The 17,156-nt window shown below is 32.2% G+C and overlaps 1 protein-coding gene across 1 annotated transcript; it reads right to left on the bottom strand.

Annotated features, from left to right (window-relative positions):
* Positions 1 to 612: 612 nt before the first annotated feature.
* On the bottom strand, positions 613 to 11,463 carry LOC133332210 (integrin alpha-PS1-like; the record flags this gene model as incomplete). Its single annotated transcript, XM_061540592.1, has 7 exons — positions 613 to 947; positions 2,603 to 3,286; positions 4,612 to 4,956; positions 5,023 to 5,165; positions 5,239 to 6,626; positions 9,693 to 9,826; positions 11,354 to 11,463. Coding segments are annotated over 7 exons (3,050 nt in total), but the record flags the coding sequence as incomplete, so codon positions are not given.
* Between the last annotated feature and the right edge of the window lie 5,693 nt (positions 11,464 to 17,156).

Below are 17,156 nucleotides of genomic sequence, written 5' to 3'. Positions count from 1 at the left end.
ATATAATATTATGTTTATATAAAAGAACAATAATTTTTTAACTTATAAATTAAAAAGAATTAATATTACAACTAACAAACAAAAAAATTGTATTTACAAAAAATTTTTACTTAAAAGAGGTGCGTAAAAAAATGTGTGTATCTATGTGTTTATGTGTAGGTTTTAAATTAAGTAATTGGTTCGATTTTTGTTACATAATAAAAAATTAGAATATTGTGTAGATTAAACCCCCCGTAAAAATGGCACAGGTGAACAAATAATAAAAAATACATTTGTTTTTTTTTCAACATGTGGGTGTCTTGTAGCATAGGTTATGTGAAGGATTTGGATGAAGGTTATTGATTTTTTCTGCAAGTGGGAATTTTGGTTATATAAAAATATGGCTTCCCGGCTTCTAGGATTTGTTTTTCACGTTTTTCTCCCAATTAGTTAGACCCTCTCTACAAAGAGCCCCAGTCTATAACACAGGCCTCATGGTTGTTCATAGTATTATTACAACTATTATAGTTGTAATTATTATTGTTATTATTATTACTATTGTTGTTGTTATTATTGTTATTTTCCTGTTGCAGTGCTAGCCAAAAATCATATGTATCACTATCCTTTTTATTCGTTTTGCTACAGCATTTTATGGGTGGTTCAGCCACTACTGGCTTTAGTTTTTGTTGTTGCATCAAATCCCACCCAACTGTCCCTTCTTGTTAGAAACCATGATGATTATTTTTCTGTGATGAATTTAAGAATGGCTTCTCTTCATTCATTTTTTCCAAATTTCCGCTGAGCGTTGGATCGGGCCTTCTTCGCTTAAAGAATCCACATTTCCACATGGCATAGGTGAAGAGAGCCAACAACAGCAGACCGCCAATAATGGCCAATATAATTATCCATAGCGGCGTTGCTGTATCGCGCTGTTGACCGCTCAGTTCGGGATAGGCACGGGTTTCCACCTGGAAGAAATACAAAAAATTGACATGAAATTAGTTAAGAGAAAATAACAACTCAAAGAAGTAATTAAAATTAAAAAATGAGACTGTAGACAGTTTAGGAACATTTGAAAAAAACTGAAATAATAAAAAAAGAATTATTTGGTCCTTCGACCAGAGTAATTTTTCTCATAACCCATAAAAATTCAACCTTATAATATATACAATTTGTTTCTAAGATTCGTTCCTCCCAAAGGTCAATAGGTTTAAAATTGTATTTCTAAATATTCCGAATTGTTATGTTTCATTCACATTTTATCATCTGAGTATTTGGTCCTTCGAGCAAGGAGATTTGGTCTTTAAATTATTTCGTCAAACCAAAGCAATTAAGTACATATTAAATCAGACAATCTGTGCTCTGAATAAATCCTCCTGATAGTCAGGAATCAGTTTATTACCCCTAATAAATATTTGGTCCTTCAGGCAAGCAATTTTTGGTCTTTCGAGTAATATTTTATTTTGTTAAATTGCATCCTGAAGACAATCTAATATTCTGACGAATGAATTTCAGGAATAAAATATTGCGAATTGTTATTTTTCATTCACATTTTATGTTCAGAATTTTTGGTCCTTCGAGCAAGGGGACTTTAAACTATTTCGTCAAAACAAAGCAATTAAATACGTATTCCATCAGACAATCTGTGCTCTGCATAAATCTTACGATCTGAGTTAATTTTCCTATTATTATTATTATTTTCCCCTAATAAATATTTGGTCCTTCGAGCAACCAATTTTTGTAATTTTTGGACCTTCGTGTAATAATTTATTTCGATACATTGCATCCTGAAGACACTTGAATATATATACATTGCATCCTGAAGACACTTGAACCAAAGCAATTAAGTACATATTAAACTAGACAATCTGTGATCTGAATAAATCCTCCTGATTGCCAGAAATCCCTTTAAAACTCTATTATTTTCCCCTAATAAATATTTGGTCCTTCGAGCAAGCAATTTTTGGTCCTTCGAGTAATATTTTATTTCGATACAATGCATCTTGAAGATACTCGAATATTTGAAGAATGGATTTCCCCAATAATAATGAATTTAGTTTGATGAGAAAGAAATTTGTATCCCATTATAAATATATAGACACATTTGAGAACTTAAATGAACCCTAAAATTATTGTAGGGAAATTTTTGGAAAATTTTTGCACCTTCGAGCAAAGAGGTCTGGTCTTTAAACGATTTCGTCAAACCAAAGCAGTCAAGTACATATTAAATCAAATATTCTGCACTCTAAATAAATCCTCCTGATCGCTAGAAGTCCACTTAAAACTGCGGTATTTTCTATTATTTTCCCTTAATAAATATTTGGTCCTTCGAGCAAACAATTTTTGGTCCTTCGAGTATTACAATAATTCGTAAATTGCATCCTGAAGGCACTCGAATATTTGAAGAATGAATTTTCCGAATAATAATGCATTTAGTTTGACGAGAAAGAAATTTGCATCCTACTATAAATATGTAGACACATTTGAGGACTTAAATGAACTCTAAAATCATTCATTTTTGGAAAATCATGTAAACATATTCATAAACCAGAACCATTTCAACCTTAATTAGCTCCCGATTTATCATTCGAACCCCATTCAATCATTTTTTTTTTCAACTTACCGTTAATGGCTCTGAAGTTTGTGTCTGCTCCACACTAAATTCTTTGGGTATTTCAACATGCGCCGTTGAAATAATCCTCACAGCATCCGCTCTTGGATGTTCCGATACCAATGTGGAATTCCAAAGTCTTGCCTTTATATGGACATAAGCCTCCGTATTTGCTGGCATATTATAGATATCACATTGTATCTTAATACATTTAGCTGTAGCCTTAGTACAATCCAGTTCAACAATATCCCGCTTTTTATTCTTATGATCACCACGGAAATCCATAAAACGTTCAGGACGTATAATACGTGTCAGAGTATCACGGCGTAAACGATTCAAAATACCCGAGGATGATTCTTCACTCGTTGACTCTTGTTTACTACTGCTATATGTCGATTTTTCCATATACATACGATGAGCAAATTGTGTTTTATTCAATGGTCTCATCATGTAGGAGGCTGGTGCTAGCAATAAATCATCGACAACCAAATTCGTTTTCGATTTCGTTTGTAATTTAAGCGGATTTATATATTCGGAGGCGACAAAACATTCACCATTTCGTACATTATCGATAATTGGCATTTCTTCCAGATACAACAGCCATTTGTCACGTTTATCTTTTTCGCTATGGATTTGATAGGGCCAGTAGATGGTAAGCTGAACTTTAGGCGCTTTCCAGGGACCTTCGTTGTAGATCTGTAAAAAGGAGAAGAAAAGGAAAATAGTAAAATTAGTAAATTAAATAAATAATTTGTTTTAATAAAATAAAAAAATAAATATTTTGAAAATCACAAAGTTCTCCAAAAGAATACCCAAACATCTTCCTATTCAGAAATTTATTTGGTCCTTCGGTTTGTGCATTATGGTATATTTATTAAATGTAAAATTAAAAATTAAATGTATAGGCTTTGTATTACAATATGAATAAATAAATAAATAAAAAAAATAAAAAATAAATTCTCATTTGCACAAAAAATTCCTCGAAATTATTTTCATAGAAGTCCTATGAAACCTCTCTTAGAAAATAACTAGATAGTCGTCTAATATAAGGCCCAGAAAGTCTTCATAGTGATTTGGTCCTTCGAGAACTAACATTTCTACCCAAAGACTACCATCAAAGTCTTCTCAAAAAATGTATAACTCTTTCGTATTTGGTACTTCAATGTCAAATCTACTCGAAGAAAAATTTGCAAATTTGGTCCTTCGACCATCTCCCCTGTGGATATTTGGTCCTTCAATCATCGATTATTTCAGAAATATGATTTTAACAATCAAATTTTAAATAGTATATGTGCTATCTGAAGCGAATTATGTTTGATTTTATTGAGTTAATACATTGCCATGGAATTTGTCCAAATATTTAAAGCATTATCCAAATGTGGTCCTTCTAGCTAGGGCTAATATTAGACAATGTCAAAAGCATATGGTCCTTCGTAAGCATATGGTCCGACGTAATCATATATTTGATATTTATTCAAATAAGAAATTAAAGAAATTCTCATTAATATTTGGTCCTTCGAACTATGATTTACATAGAAAAATTATATTTTTTGTTAAGAAATCTAAATGGAATATGTATCCAAGTAATCAATCATTCATTCGAATTTGGTCCTTCGAGTTGATTTTTTATGGAACAATTTCGGGAGCCTTTGGTCCTTCAACCTAATTTATGAAGTCGAGTATTTAAAGGGATTTTTTTTGTAATATCAGTAATTTGCATTTGGTCCTTCGATCTGATGTTTAGGTGTAGAACAATTTCAGGCGTATTTGGCCTTCGAGCTTATTTATGAAGTTGAGTATCTGAATAACTTTCTGAAGACTTTTTTTTTTGGATTTTTGGAAGTTTGTTTTAAATATTTTAAAGGAATTTTTAGGGACATTTTTTCTATATCAAATTTAAAATTCAGTGACTTTTTATGTAATTTTTGGGAGGATTATAAAATGTCTGGGGACTTTTGAAATAATTTTTGGGAGGCTTTTAGAGATTTTTTTAATATTTTAATTTGTTTTTAATTCCTTACCTGATATGTGTGCATAACTTGTGAGCCGATATCTTCCATTGTCATCATGGTGCTATCCAAACGCATCTCGCCACTATAGAAGCTCTGTTCGGGACGGGCCCAACCTTGTAAGCTCAATTCAGCTCTCTTTATGACACGAACATCCAATTTCTTTTCCGGTTTCTCTACGCCTACCAACCTCGAAGTGGTATTGGCAAAGATGTCGAATGTCAAATTACGTTCATCCAACTCCAAACCACTGGGATCGAAACGTATTGATACCTGGGCTGCGGAGCCACGGCGCATGGGATTGCCAAGACTGCAGGCCACCACAGTTTCATTGAAGCGACTGCAAATTGCGGTGCTCTGGAAAATTAAAATATTTTTTATTAAAAGATTGAATAGAGATGGAAATTTATTTCCCGAGCTTACCGTCTTAATGGCCGCAATATAGGACACACTCTTTTGATGCACAATAAACAGCTGGGTTTCATAGGCCGAATCCGCGGTGTTCGTGACATTTACATTGACACGAATTTCCTCTTGCTCACCCAAGACCAAGGCATAATTTTCATCTGAAAGGGAAATTAAAATAAAAATTAGTTCTCCCTCAAACTTCAAAAGGATTTTCTTTTTTCCAATACTCACTCTCCATATTCAAATCCAATTCCGCACTCAATTTCAAATTACTTTCACAGATATCATCTTCACCACAATCCTTTTGGAAGGTACCCTCAAATTCAATATTCGCCTGGGTTTGATCCAAAATGGGATTTAAACCCTTTAGTCCCGAATCGGGTAACTTCGTTTCCACCAGAGTATAATTCAGCTTAAATTTAATTGGACTTTGGATATCGCGGGTATTTTCCTTAATATAACCTATCACCCGATGACATGACAAACCACCATCCGTCTTCACCGTGACCTCACGTTTGATGACATTACTGCGTTTATTTTCACGATCAAAGAACACACGAGAGAATTTCTTATTCGGGGCAAATGTCTCAGCCTCCACAGTGAACATTAGCTTCAAATCAATATTCGCCGCCGTCTCCTCGTAGGGGTCAATGGAACAGCATGCCTCAAAGGTGAAGCAGGTCAAGTTACTAAAGGCATCCGACAGGCAACCACTTTTGGTGGGGTCAATATTTTTTAATTCCTTTCCCCTCCACTTCGTTTGGATGCTAATAATGGGTCGGGACAATAAAGCCACTACCGCGGAGGAGTTATAGGCTCCAATCACAACATCAGGATAGGAATTACCATCCAAATCGGTACCTCCTGTAATAGAGCTACCAAAAGTCTTAATGGCTTTTGGCATTAAACCCAAATCGGAGGCCTGTATTCTCTGCGATGGCTTGGCACTCAACCCGGTGCGACTACCCAAATAAATATAGACCACACCATCATCTTCATAGGGGGCACCAATGGCCAAATCTTCACAATCATCCTTATTGATATCACCAATATTGGCCAGGGCCAAACCAAAACGACTTTCAAAGGTACCCGTCAGCTTTAGGGTATACTTATAGGGCAACATATCATTGACATTTTGATAGACATACACAGCTCCTCCTTCCGATTTATTGAAATAGAATGGTGCCGCCACAATGAGATCAGGTTTCTTATCACCATTCACATCGGCCGTTGTCATTTCATAGCCAAAACTCGAAGCAAATTGTTCACCTTCGATAACCATGTGTATCGGTATGGGATTACGATTATCTTTATCGAATATCACAACCTGACCATGACCATTGGCACGTGGTGCTCCCGCTGCATAAGACATGTGTTCACCAAAATAACGTCCTCCGGTGACGGCCATACCCAAGTAGCTGTATTTATCGATCGATGAGGTATCCGAATGATCACCATAGTACATGTTCTTGTCACGCTCCAAATATTCACCACCAATTTCGGTGACGAAGACGGTACCACGCCAGGTATAGGGGCCAGGGGTACCCAAAACCATGGTATTATCATCTAACAAGGCTCCCGAGGTACCAGCTTGACAAAAACCGTAATCTTCATGGGCTCTGGAAAATAGAAAAAAAAAATACAAAATTAGATTTAGACAGAATAATTCAGGAGCAATTTATATGTATAATTGTCCTGAGCCCTAATATTGGATTTTTTAAATAACTTATGCAGGATAATCTATGTCCTTTCCATGATCTTGCCGCTTTAAAAATAATGTTTAAGAGTCATAATCATGAACATTCTTTAAAATAATGTGTGCAGGATAATCTATGTCCTTTTATAATTTATTCCTTAACCCCCTTCTACTCAATGTTATCGTTGTTTTTGTTTAGCTTTTCACCTGAATGTGTCATTTTTCACGCATAACTTCTTTCAAGCTTTACTTAATGTAGAAACCACACATTTGTTATCTATCTGTATCCACTCTTGCTCCTCCGCACAAGGACGTCTCCCCTACAATTATGCTAATAATGTCACACATTGTTGTTGTTGTATTTTCTTTCAAAATGTCATAATCGCACGCATGGTTTATTTTTGTTTGTCAGGAATTAAATTCCTGAATGGAAATGACTTCTAGACATGCAGGACTATCGCATTTATGGTTTAAAAGTCCTTGACCCAAAAAATAAAAATAAATTTCGATTTGAAAAGAGATAATACTTTAAAAGGAAATTAATTTAAGAGGGTCGATTTTATATAGGTCAATGACAATAATTCTTTCTAAATATTTGAATATCCTTGGCTAAATTTAAATAATATTTTAAATAGCGCAAAGATTTCAACAGGAAATCGATGTTTTAAGGAATTAACTCTTTTGAATTAGGTTGCCACTGGAAAAATATTAAGAAAAGTGTAGCATACTTTTAGGAACTCATATTTACAGTGACTCCATAACGCGTCACATACTGGTGGGTGCGTTGGTTCTTCCTCTGGCTTTCCTTTTCATTGAAAAACTTCAATCATCTTGAAATTTTAAAAATATATATTTTTAAGGAATCTTAATATTTGAAGAAAAATAAAATTAATGTCTGAACTATTTGGTCCTTCGATCAAGACTCGATGATCTCATATTTTATTGCAACTCAATATATATGGAATGTGTGACATTCATGTAGACACATATTATTTTTACCAATTAATCAATGGGTCATCCGACGAAATATTTTATTCAATATTTGTTCTGTGGAAATTTGGTCCTTCGAGCGACCAACCCATTTCTGTGTTGTTTCTCTCAATCAAATTCAAAATTCCCCAAAAAATTCCTTACATTCTGAAGGGTTTTAAATTCTTAAATACAATATATAGAAGGAATCATATGATGGAAGAGAATTGTAGAATAAGCTAAAGCTATCCAGGCCTGTAATACTACAATACCATATATTTTATTTAATATTTCTTAAAATAAGAAACAAAGCTTCTCTTCTGTGGACATTTGGTCCTTCGACCGATCAACTCATTCCTGTATTTTTTCTCAATCAAAATCAAAATTCTGGGGCATTTTTTTCTACATATATGTTTTGTAGATCAAGCTACAGCTATTCAGACCTGTAATTTTACAATACGAAATATTTTATTCAATATTGCTTAAAATAAAAAAACGAATCTTCTCTTCGGTGGACATTTGGTCCTTCCATTGATCAGACCCGTAATTTTAGAATACGAAATATTTTATTCAATATTTCTTAAATAAAAAAACAAAGTTTCTCTTCTTTGGATATTTGGTCCTTCGATTGATCAGCGCATTTCTGTATTGCGACTCTCAATCAAATTCAAAATCCTAGGACACTTTTTTCTTACAGTACGAAATATTATATTCTATATTTCTTAAAATAAGAAACGACGCTTCTCGTCTGTGGATATTTGGTCCTTCGATCGATTACCTTCTTTCTGTATTGCGTCTTTCAATCAAATTCAAAATCCTAATTGGCTTTCTTCCTACATATAGGTTTTGTATCACTAAAACATACATTTTCTCACGGTTTGAGGGTCTTTAAATCTGCAAATACTATATTTGGGAGAAAGCATATAATGGAAGAGAATTGTAGAACTGAATTGTAGAATTGCTATCCAGACCTGTAATCCTAAAATACGAGATATTTTATTCAATATTTCCTAAAGTAAGAAACGAAGCTTATCTTCTGTGATCATTTGGTCCTTCGACCGAATAGCTCATTTCTGTATTGCATCTCTCCAAAAAAAATCAAAATTCGGGGACACTTTTTTCAATACTTTTTTTCAATAAAAACAACGATTTCCACACGATCGCATAATATGGAAGAGAGTAGTTACACAGTCAAAAAATCTAAAATTTCTCGTATATGAATTTATTTGAATATATTCTAATTTTTTCGAACAATTTGCCTAAATTTGTCCTTGAGATCATTATTTCTCTCTGTTTTTTTTATCTAAAAGAATTTTCCTATTCAGCTTATTCGGGACATTTTTAAGTTATATAATTGGAAATTTGGCCATGTCATATTATTTTGTATTGTTTAACGATTTAACAAATATTTATAAATTCGCTTTTTGAAAAAAAAAACCAATTGCCATAAAAAAATTGCCTTAAAAAAGTATGCAATTTTAGGAGAATTCTAAATATTTCTGGAGAGAAGAGTTTTGTTATACCAAAGTAAAATAATCTACTAATTAATGGACTATTTTTGTTTATTTTTTCTTTCGGGTATTCAAAAAAAGTTCTCACGCTTTTCAAAATTTCATAGCTTCCCTAAAAGAAACAGCAAAAAAAAAAAAAAAAAAATCTTCCAAAGATGTATTACAAAAACTGCTCTAAATCTACCGTAACTACTAATTATTACATAAATCACTCCAAAAAATCTTTTGCCAAATGATGTAACCAGTCCTATAATAAACACCATCTCCTCAATGACCATTTGAAAATTATCCCACAGTAACTGCGAATACTATGGGAGATCATTAAAATGAATTTTATGTTGCCCCTTCCTTATCGGCTCTATTTTATCGCAAAAAAGTAGTCGACCGACCGACTATAGCATACATATCTCAACAACAAACCGAACAGAAATGTGTTAACAAAAATTAATAACTTAATTTATGTTCGGCTAAAGAAAAAGAAAAAAAACATAAAAACCAACAATACAAACCTTTGCACAGTACGACCTTTACATGGCTCATAAACTTCATCATATGTCAGCTCATTGGTCAGTACATAGCACAGACCTTGGCCGTAACGATTATCGCGCACTTTGGTGATGTAGCGATGGGCGCATACTAAAACCTGGAAATTAGAAATTAAGGGAAATTAAAAAAAATCAGATATAAAATTAGGAATACGTTTATGAATAAAGTTCATATAGATTTTATAATTTTTAGGAATCTATATAAAAATTAATTATAGATAGATCTCTGAAAAATTTATAAACATTGCCTTAGACCGAAATTCCTAACCTTTATGAACGTGTTCATCAATAATATTTATGAAAAGTTGCATAAAATTAATGCACATTTCATAAATATTATGATTTTGATTTTGTTTTTGGGATTCCAGAAAAAAAATCACATAATAAGTGACTCAGAGAGAAACTATGTTAGCTTCGACATTTTGAGATAGGAAGGGAAAATATGTTAATGTTTTTTGAATAATTTGATTTGATTTTTTTTGAATTTATGATTTAAGAACAAAATTCCTAACAATTATGAAGATGTTCATTGCTAGATTTTAGGCATAATAATGAGATTAAAATATCTTTCAACGACTCCCAGACTATTTTCAAAGTCTATATTTTTGAAAAGAGGATTAAGAAGTAAATTCCAAATGTATAAGGAAATATTCATGGACTCTAGAAAAAGGTTCATAAAATAAGTTACTCAAGGAGAATTCATGGTAAAGAGTTTGATGATTTATTGGGCATTTTAAAATAGGTTCTATGAACAAATATCCAAATTACATTTCTTGACAATGAATTAAGAACAAAATTCCTAACTTTTGGAAACTTATTTTTCTTAAAATAAATGTATATTTCATAAATATTATGAAACTAAAATTTCTTTCAACGAATTCATCTCCTCGAATACTATATTTTTGTAAAGAGAATTAAGAAATAAATTCCCAAAGTATAAGAAAACATTCATAGACTTTACATACAGGCTTTGAAAAAATGTTCCTCAGAGAGAACCCATATTAAAGGGTTTGATGGTATTTTGAACATTTTGAAATAGTTTCTATGATAAAATATCCCAATTGTATATTCTAGAAAATTATGTAAGTACAAAATTCCTAAATTTCGGAAATTTGTGCTTTAATACCTTTCAGGCAAAAATTATTAAATTAAATGTGTATGTTATAATATTGTGAAATAAATATTTCTTTTAACGACTATCAGCCTATGTTCGTATACTCTATTTTAGGAACTTTTTCCATACATTTAGGAACTTGCATTTTAAATGATTTCAGGTAGATGATTATAGAACAAATACGCATTTCATAATTAGTATGAAATTGAAATTGTTTTCCACGACATCAGTATATTTTCAAGAGTAATATTTTTGGTGGAAAGGATTATGAAATATATTCCTAATATTCAAGAACTTTTTCATTAATAGGCCTAAAGGCTCATAATATAAATACGTATTTCAATAATATTATGCAAATAAATTTCTTTTCAAAGACTTTATATTTAAAAAAAAAAAATTGAGGAAACGCACTCCTAAAATATAACATGTTCTTGAACTTCAAGTAAATGTTTCATAAAATGAATTACTAAAGGGCTAAAAAAATATTAAAATTTAAAAAATTAGTACTTACCTTGCCACCCAATCCTTGACTCCGAACGGTGACACCCAGCCATTGATCCTCTTTGATTTCATCGTCTGAAGGTTCCATTAAAATCTCTTCATCGTCATCACTATCGTATGCTACACGATGATAATTACAAAATTACAGAGAGTAAGAGAGGCCGTCGAAAAAGCGGTAGTGAGAAGAGAAAAACAAAAAAATGATCAAATGTTAAAAATGATTGAATGCCATTTAAAATAAAGTAATGAGAGAGATAGACAGAGAGAGAGGGCGCTAACATTATTATGTTATGGTATTAAACATTTAACAGAGATGAGTTGTGTTTTTTTGTGTGTTGGGGTGGGGGTGTGGTTGTGTGGGAGATAATATTACAACATTTAACATCGAAAAATTATATATAAATTATTATACAAAAAATAAATAAAACATATTACAAAAATAATGATGATAAATTATAATTTATGTAAATTAAAACCAAAAGAAAAATTTAGACAAATTTGTTTTTGAATAACATTTTTTTTTTTTTGAAATGGGATGTGGGGTTGTGGAGATTGTATTTTGGTGTGTGTTGGGGGAATTATGTTAAATTTACATGGGGTTTTATAATTATTCATGTGTGTAGGGGGTGTGGGGAAATGTAATTTGGTGTGGGGAACTGTAATGTTTTGGTGTAGGGTATGTGTCATGTGGTGTGTGTATTTACTATGTTTATATCTACAAAATGTGTATAGCGTATTAGGGTGTTACGAAGATTTATTTCTTATTAAGCTCAACTCGAAAGAGAAAAAACTGAATAAACCTTATTCAAATGATCATCGCCTTCACAGGCAAAATTGAAATAAATAAAAGATTTTAAATAATATAATAAAAAATAGGTCAATAAAAACAATGGTTTTAATAAACATGAAATATCAATTAAAATTATTTTTAAAGAAAATTATATGTGATTATTTTAAATTAAAGTAATTTTAATATGCTTTTTAATTTATTATTTTTTTTTTGTAAAATCTTTGCTTCGTAACACCCCAATGTTTATGTGTATAATTTTTTGTTTTTAATATACATATTTTTTTTTTTGTTTTGTAATTAGAACATCAATTTGTTACTTAGTGTGACATCAAAACATACATTTTCTTTAATACAAAAATACTCAACTATATTCATTGGACTAGTAGTTGAGTCAAACACTTAAGTTTTAATAGTTGGTTTCATTATTTTTTTTATATTACATACATACAAATTTTTATGTACATTGTACACAAAACAAACATACACTTATAATTAAATGTGCTGGTTTTTATTTGAGTTTAGTGCAAAATATTTAAGAGTGAAAGAAAATAAAAAGAGGAAAGATAAATTAAGAAACTAAAATAAAAATGTTAAATAAAAGGAAAAGTTAATTAAAATTATGTAAACATTTAGGAAACAGTTCATAGAAATTTCGTATTTATTTAGGAATTTGTATATTAGTTTTTAATAAGTTTTAATTAATACGGTTCTATGAAAAATAGACAAGTCATATATTCTGGAAAATGTTTTAAGAACAAAATTCCTAACATTTAGGAAATTGTTCATTAATAGATTTCGATCTAAGGATAATAAAATAAATTCGCACTTCAATAATATTAGGAAATTAGATTCACTTTTAACTATTATCAGACTATTTCGAAAGGCAATATTTTTGAAAATTCCTATAATTTAGGAAAATGTTCGTTCATAGATTTCAGGCAAAAGTTCATAAAAGAAAAACGATTTCTATAAAAAAAAAATAAAAATTACAATTTCTTTCAAAAATTAGAATCATTATTTTTATTTTTAAGTAATTATTTATTTTATTTATTTTTACGTAATGAAATAAGAAATAATTTCCTAAAATGTTTGAAAATGCTTATGTATTCCAGGTAAAGGTTCATAAAATGAATGTGTATGCCATAAATATTCTGAAATTTAAATTTATTTTAATTGTTTTCGATGATAACATATTTTGTGACAATGGATTAGGAAATAGATTCCTAATATGAAAGTAATAGTTCATATTTTCTGGTAAACGTTAATTAAATTTACAACCTCATATTTTTAATTGTAGTTGCGTAGCTTTAGACAATTTCTTGCTTTAATATCTTGATTGTAAACGGACTGTTAAGTTACTACCTTTACTGACATGCTGGATTTACGAGAAGAATTATATTTTTTTTATTTAATAACTGATCATGAAAATGGTCTTCGTTGGGGTGGCATCGATCGTAAGTCTTTTGAAATAAATTTTTATATCCATTAAAAGGCTGCTAAAATCGAGATAGCAGCCACGAAAAAAGATATAAATGTTGTTTTCTAAAGATCCGAAAAGTTACAAGCTCGGAACCCGTACTACAACAGGGCCAACTGAAGGAATGATGTGCTATTGGCACTGCAAGGGCGCTTTGAAAGCACTGTGGAGAGAAGTCTGAATGGATATACTTCACAACTACTTTAAGAAATGAGGACTTAACAATCTTAACATTGCAAAGGTGTATCGCTGGGGTTTAAGAGGAAACTCCCAAAGTCCACGGCGAATAACTTCCGTAAATACATCCTAATTATGAGAGTTTGAAGTGAAGTAGATCTTTTAATTATTCTGGAAGATACCAAGGCTTTGAAGTACTGTGGAAAGAAATCTGAAAGTATACATGGAAATACTTTAAAACTAGTTTAACAAATGGAGGACTTAAACTCTGAAATTGGAAATACGTATGACTGATTTTCAAGGTCCATGTCTACTGCGAAGATATTCCTAAAATATGTCCAAACTATAAAAGTTGGGAATTAATGCATATAAGTGTCGGAGAGGTTAATGTTGGACTTTTGAATAATTCTGCACGACATAATTATTATCGTCATGTAAATTATGTGGTAAAAAATTCCCAAGGCTTTGAAGCACCGCGGAAAGAAGGCTGAATGTGTATATGGAAATATTTCGCAACTACTTCAACAAATTGAGACTCAAACTTATCATTCAAAATTGTGTATCGTTGAGTTTAAGGGTAAGCACCCCATGTACTGCCAAGAGCTTCCGAAAATATATCCCAATTAAAAAAGTTTGAAATAGATGCATATATCTAAGTCAGAGAGTTAGGTAGAACTGTCAGTCGCCAAAAGATACCAAGGCTTCGAAGCACTGTGGAAAGAAGGCTGAATATGTACATGGAAATACTTCACAACTACTTCAACAAATGGGGACTCAAACTCATCATTGGAAAATAAGAATAACAGAATTTCAAGGGCAAAAACAATTATATTTCGAAGAACTTCCGAAAATTCATTCCAAAGTATGAGTGAATATATATAATGGCATATAAGTGTCAGAGAGAGAGTGAACTAGAACTTTGAATTATTCTGTAAGATAGATTCGATTTATGTCGCTATGTGAATTATGTCCTGTCGAAGGTCAAAAGATACTCAAGGCTTGGAAGCACTGTGGAAAAAAGGCTCAATGTGTACATGGAAATACTTCACAAGTACTTCAACAACTGGGGACTAAAAGTCAATATTAAAAATTACTTTTTGGTGGTTCTCAAGGGCAATCCCCACAAGTCACCTGCAAAGAGCTTCCGAAAACACACTCCCTTTTTTACGAATACCTCTAAAGGCCTCTATAACCTCCTCTCGCGACAATTTTCTCCATTGTGATGACTTCACTTGTTATCTCCCCAATAAATTGCATTTGTCATTGTCATTCTGACCCATATATGACACATTAGTGGACGACACATCAAAACAAGAAAAGAGAAAGCTTTATCAAAGTAAGATTTTCATATAAAAAGGTTTACATGAATGGAATTAAATGCGTTTATGACAATAGAGCTCGGTCAACCATTCACATTATTATGAAAGTATAACAAGATTACAAACAAAATATGAGAACAAAAAAAAACAACATTTTTCTAATGTTGGCCTGCTGTTTCGGAAAACCAGAAAAATGAAAAACACGCCGGTCTCTTAATAGACTCCCTAGCTAACAGTAGCCAACGGCTGTTACTGCCGACACTTAGCGGAGTTAGATTCAGGTTAAACAATTGGAAAAATGGGGAAGGAGGGATGATGATCGTAGAAAAATTACTCTCTAACACATGCTGGGTACTTCGTGCAGTACCTTGGCTTGCAACATTCAACAGATAATAAGTCAATGGAGATAGCCCCCAGAGCGAAGAAATTTTGAGAGGTTGAAGAAGGGTAAGAGAGGGAGAGTAGGGCGTTGGGAGAGTAGTAGGAAAAAATATTATCGATCTTTGTTCTATATAGTCAACGCGATAGCGAGCACCCAACTGCAACTCTAGCCTGTATCAAAGTATTAAATTTACCCATACTTCGGAACATTGTAATGTAATTTAACGGAGTGGAAAATCAATCCATTGATTGATCAAACGATCGATGGATTGATTCGTTGACGACAATACAACAACACACGACAATAATCTCATGGCTGGCATCTATCTATCGATCGTTCATTGATGGCCGTTTGACTTGAACGAAGACGACGACAGTGATCATGTTGCTGATAGAAGAAACCAGTCAGTCGGACCGTCAGTGAGCAACAAAACTCTGTCGTTACAATTGATTTTTAAACGATGAAATGTTGTTGTAGGAAAACAGACTTTTGTTCCATTTGATTAAATTTTTCTTTTCGTTTTACTTGTAACATGGTGTGTCTGTCTAAGTAAGCATTTAACTGCATTTTATTTACGATAAGCAGCCATATAGTGTACATATGTGATATTTGAGATATGATTGTATGTAGATGGGCTAAGTAACTGGAGGTGAAAAAAATTGGTTTAGATTGTCTGGGTTTGAAGTTACTCTGTGAAATCAAAGTTGCTTCGGGGAGAAATTGACTTTGGTGTTGTAGGAAAATCATTATGGTTGAAAATTACCGTAAAGGTGTAAAGACTCTTAAGATAACGAGGTGGGGCATAATAATAACTATTCTGAATAATGATGATTATTGCCGATATATTTTTACGGCATATTTAACAACAATTTTTTATTCAGGAATCACTGCTAAGACCGCTACTATATAACCTGTTCATATGTGACATACCAGGGTCACATAAAAGATGATTGCGGTTAAAATACACTGATGATGTGTTATTGGTACTGTGAGGACGCTTTGGAAGCACTATGGAAAGAAGGCTGAATGTGTACATAGAAATACTTCACAATTACCTCAACAAATGGGGACATTGGAATATGTGTATCGATGGTTTTCAAGGGCAGCAAGACTACTGTGAAGAGGCCACCTAAAAGAGAATTTCTGTTATCATACCCTGATGAAGTGTTATTGACATTGCGGGGAGGCTTTGGAAGCACTGTGGAATGAAGACTGAATGTGTACATGAAAATATTTTACAAGTACGTTAACAAATAGGGACTTTGGGGACATTGGAAAAAGTGTATCGGTGTTTTCGAGGGCAAAACCCAAAGTCTACTGCGAAGAGCTTCTGAAAATAAATACCATCAATGAAAATTGGAATTGAGTACAAATTTAAATAAATCTGCACGATTGATTCGATTCTGTCAGTCGTCATGTGGTTTATTTGCTGTCGAAACAAAATATACCCAAGACTTCGAAGCACTGAAAAAAGAAGGCTGAATGTGTACATGGAAATACTTCAAAATTTAATTCAACAAATGTGAACTTTGGGGGCATTGGAAAATTGTGTATCGGTAGGGTTCAAGGACAACCCCAAGAATATTGCGAAGAGATTTCGAAAATACATTAATGAAAGATAGAATTGAATGCAACTTTGAATAAATCTGCATGATAGATTCGATTCTG

The sequence above is a fragment of the Musca vetustissima genome, unplaced genomic scaffold (assembly GCF_032173495.1).
Source record: "Musca vetustissima isolate MV318-11 ecotype Yass unplaced genomic scaffold, APGP_CSIRO_Mvet_v1 utg89378, whole genome shotgun sequence".
In the NCBI taxonomy this organism is placed as follows: domain Eukaryota; kingdom Metazoa; phylum Arthropoda; class Insecta; order Diptera; family Muscidae; genus Musca; species Musca vetustissima.
This window is presented reverse-complemented; position numbering and strand designations above follow the sequence as displayed.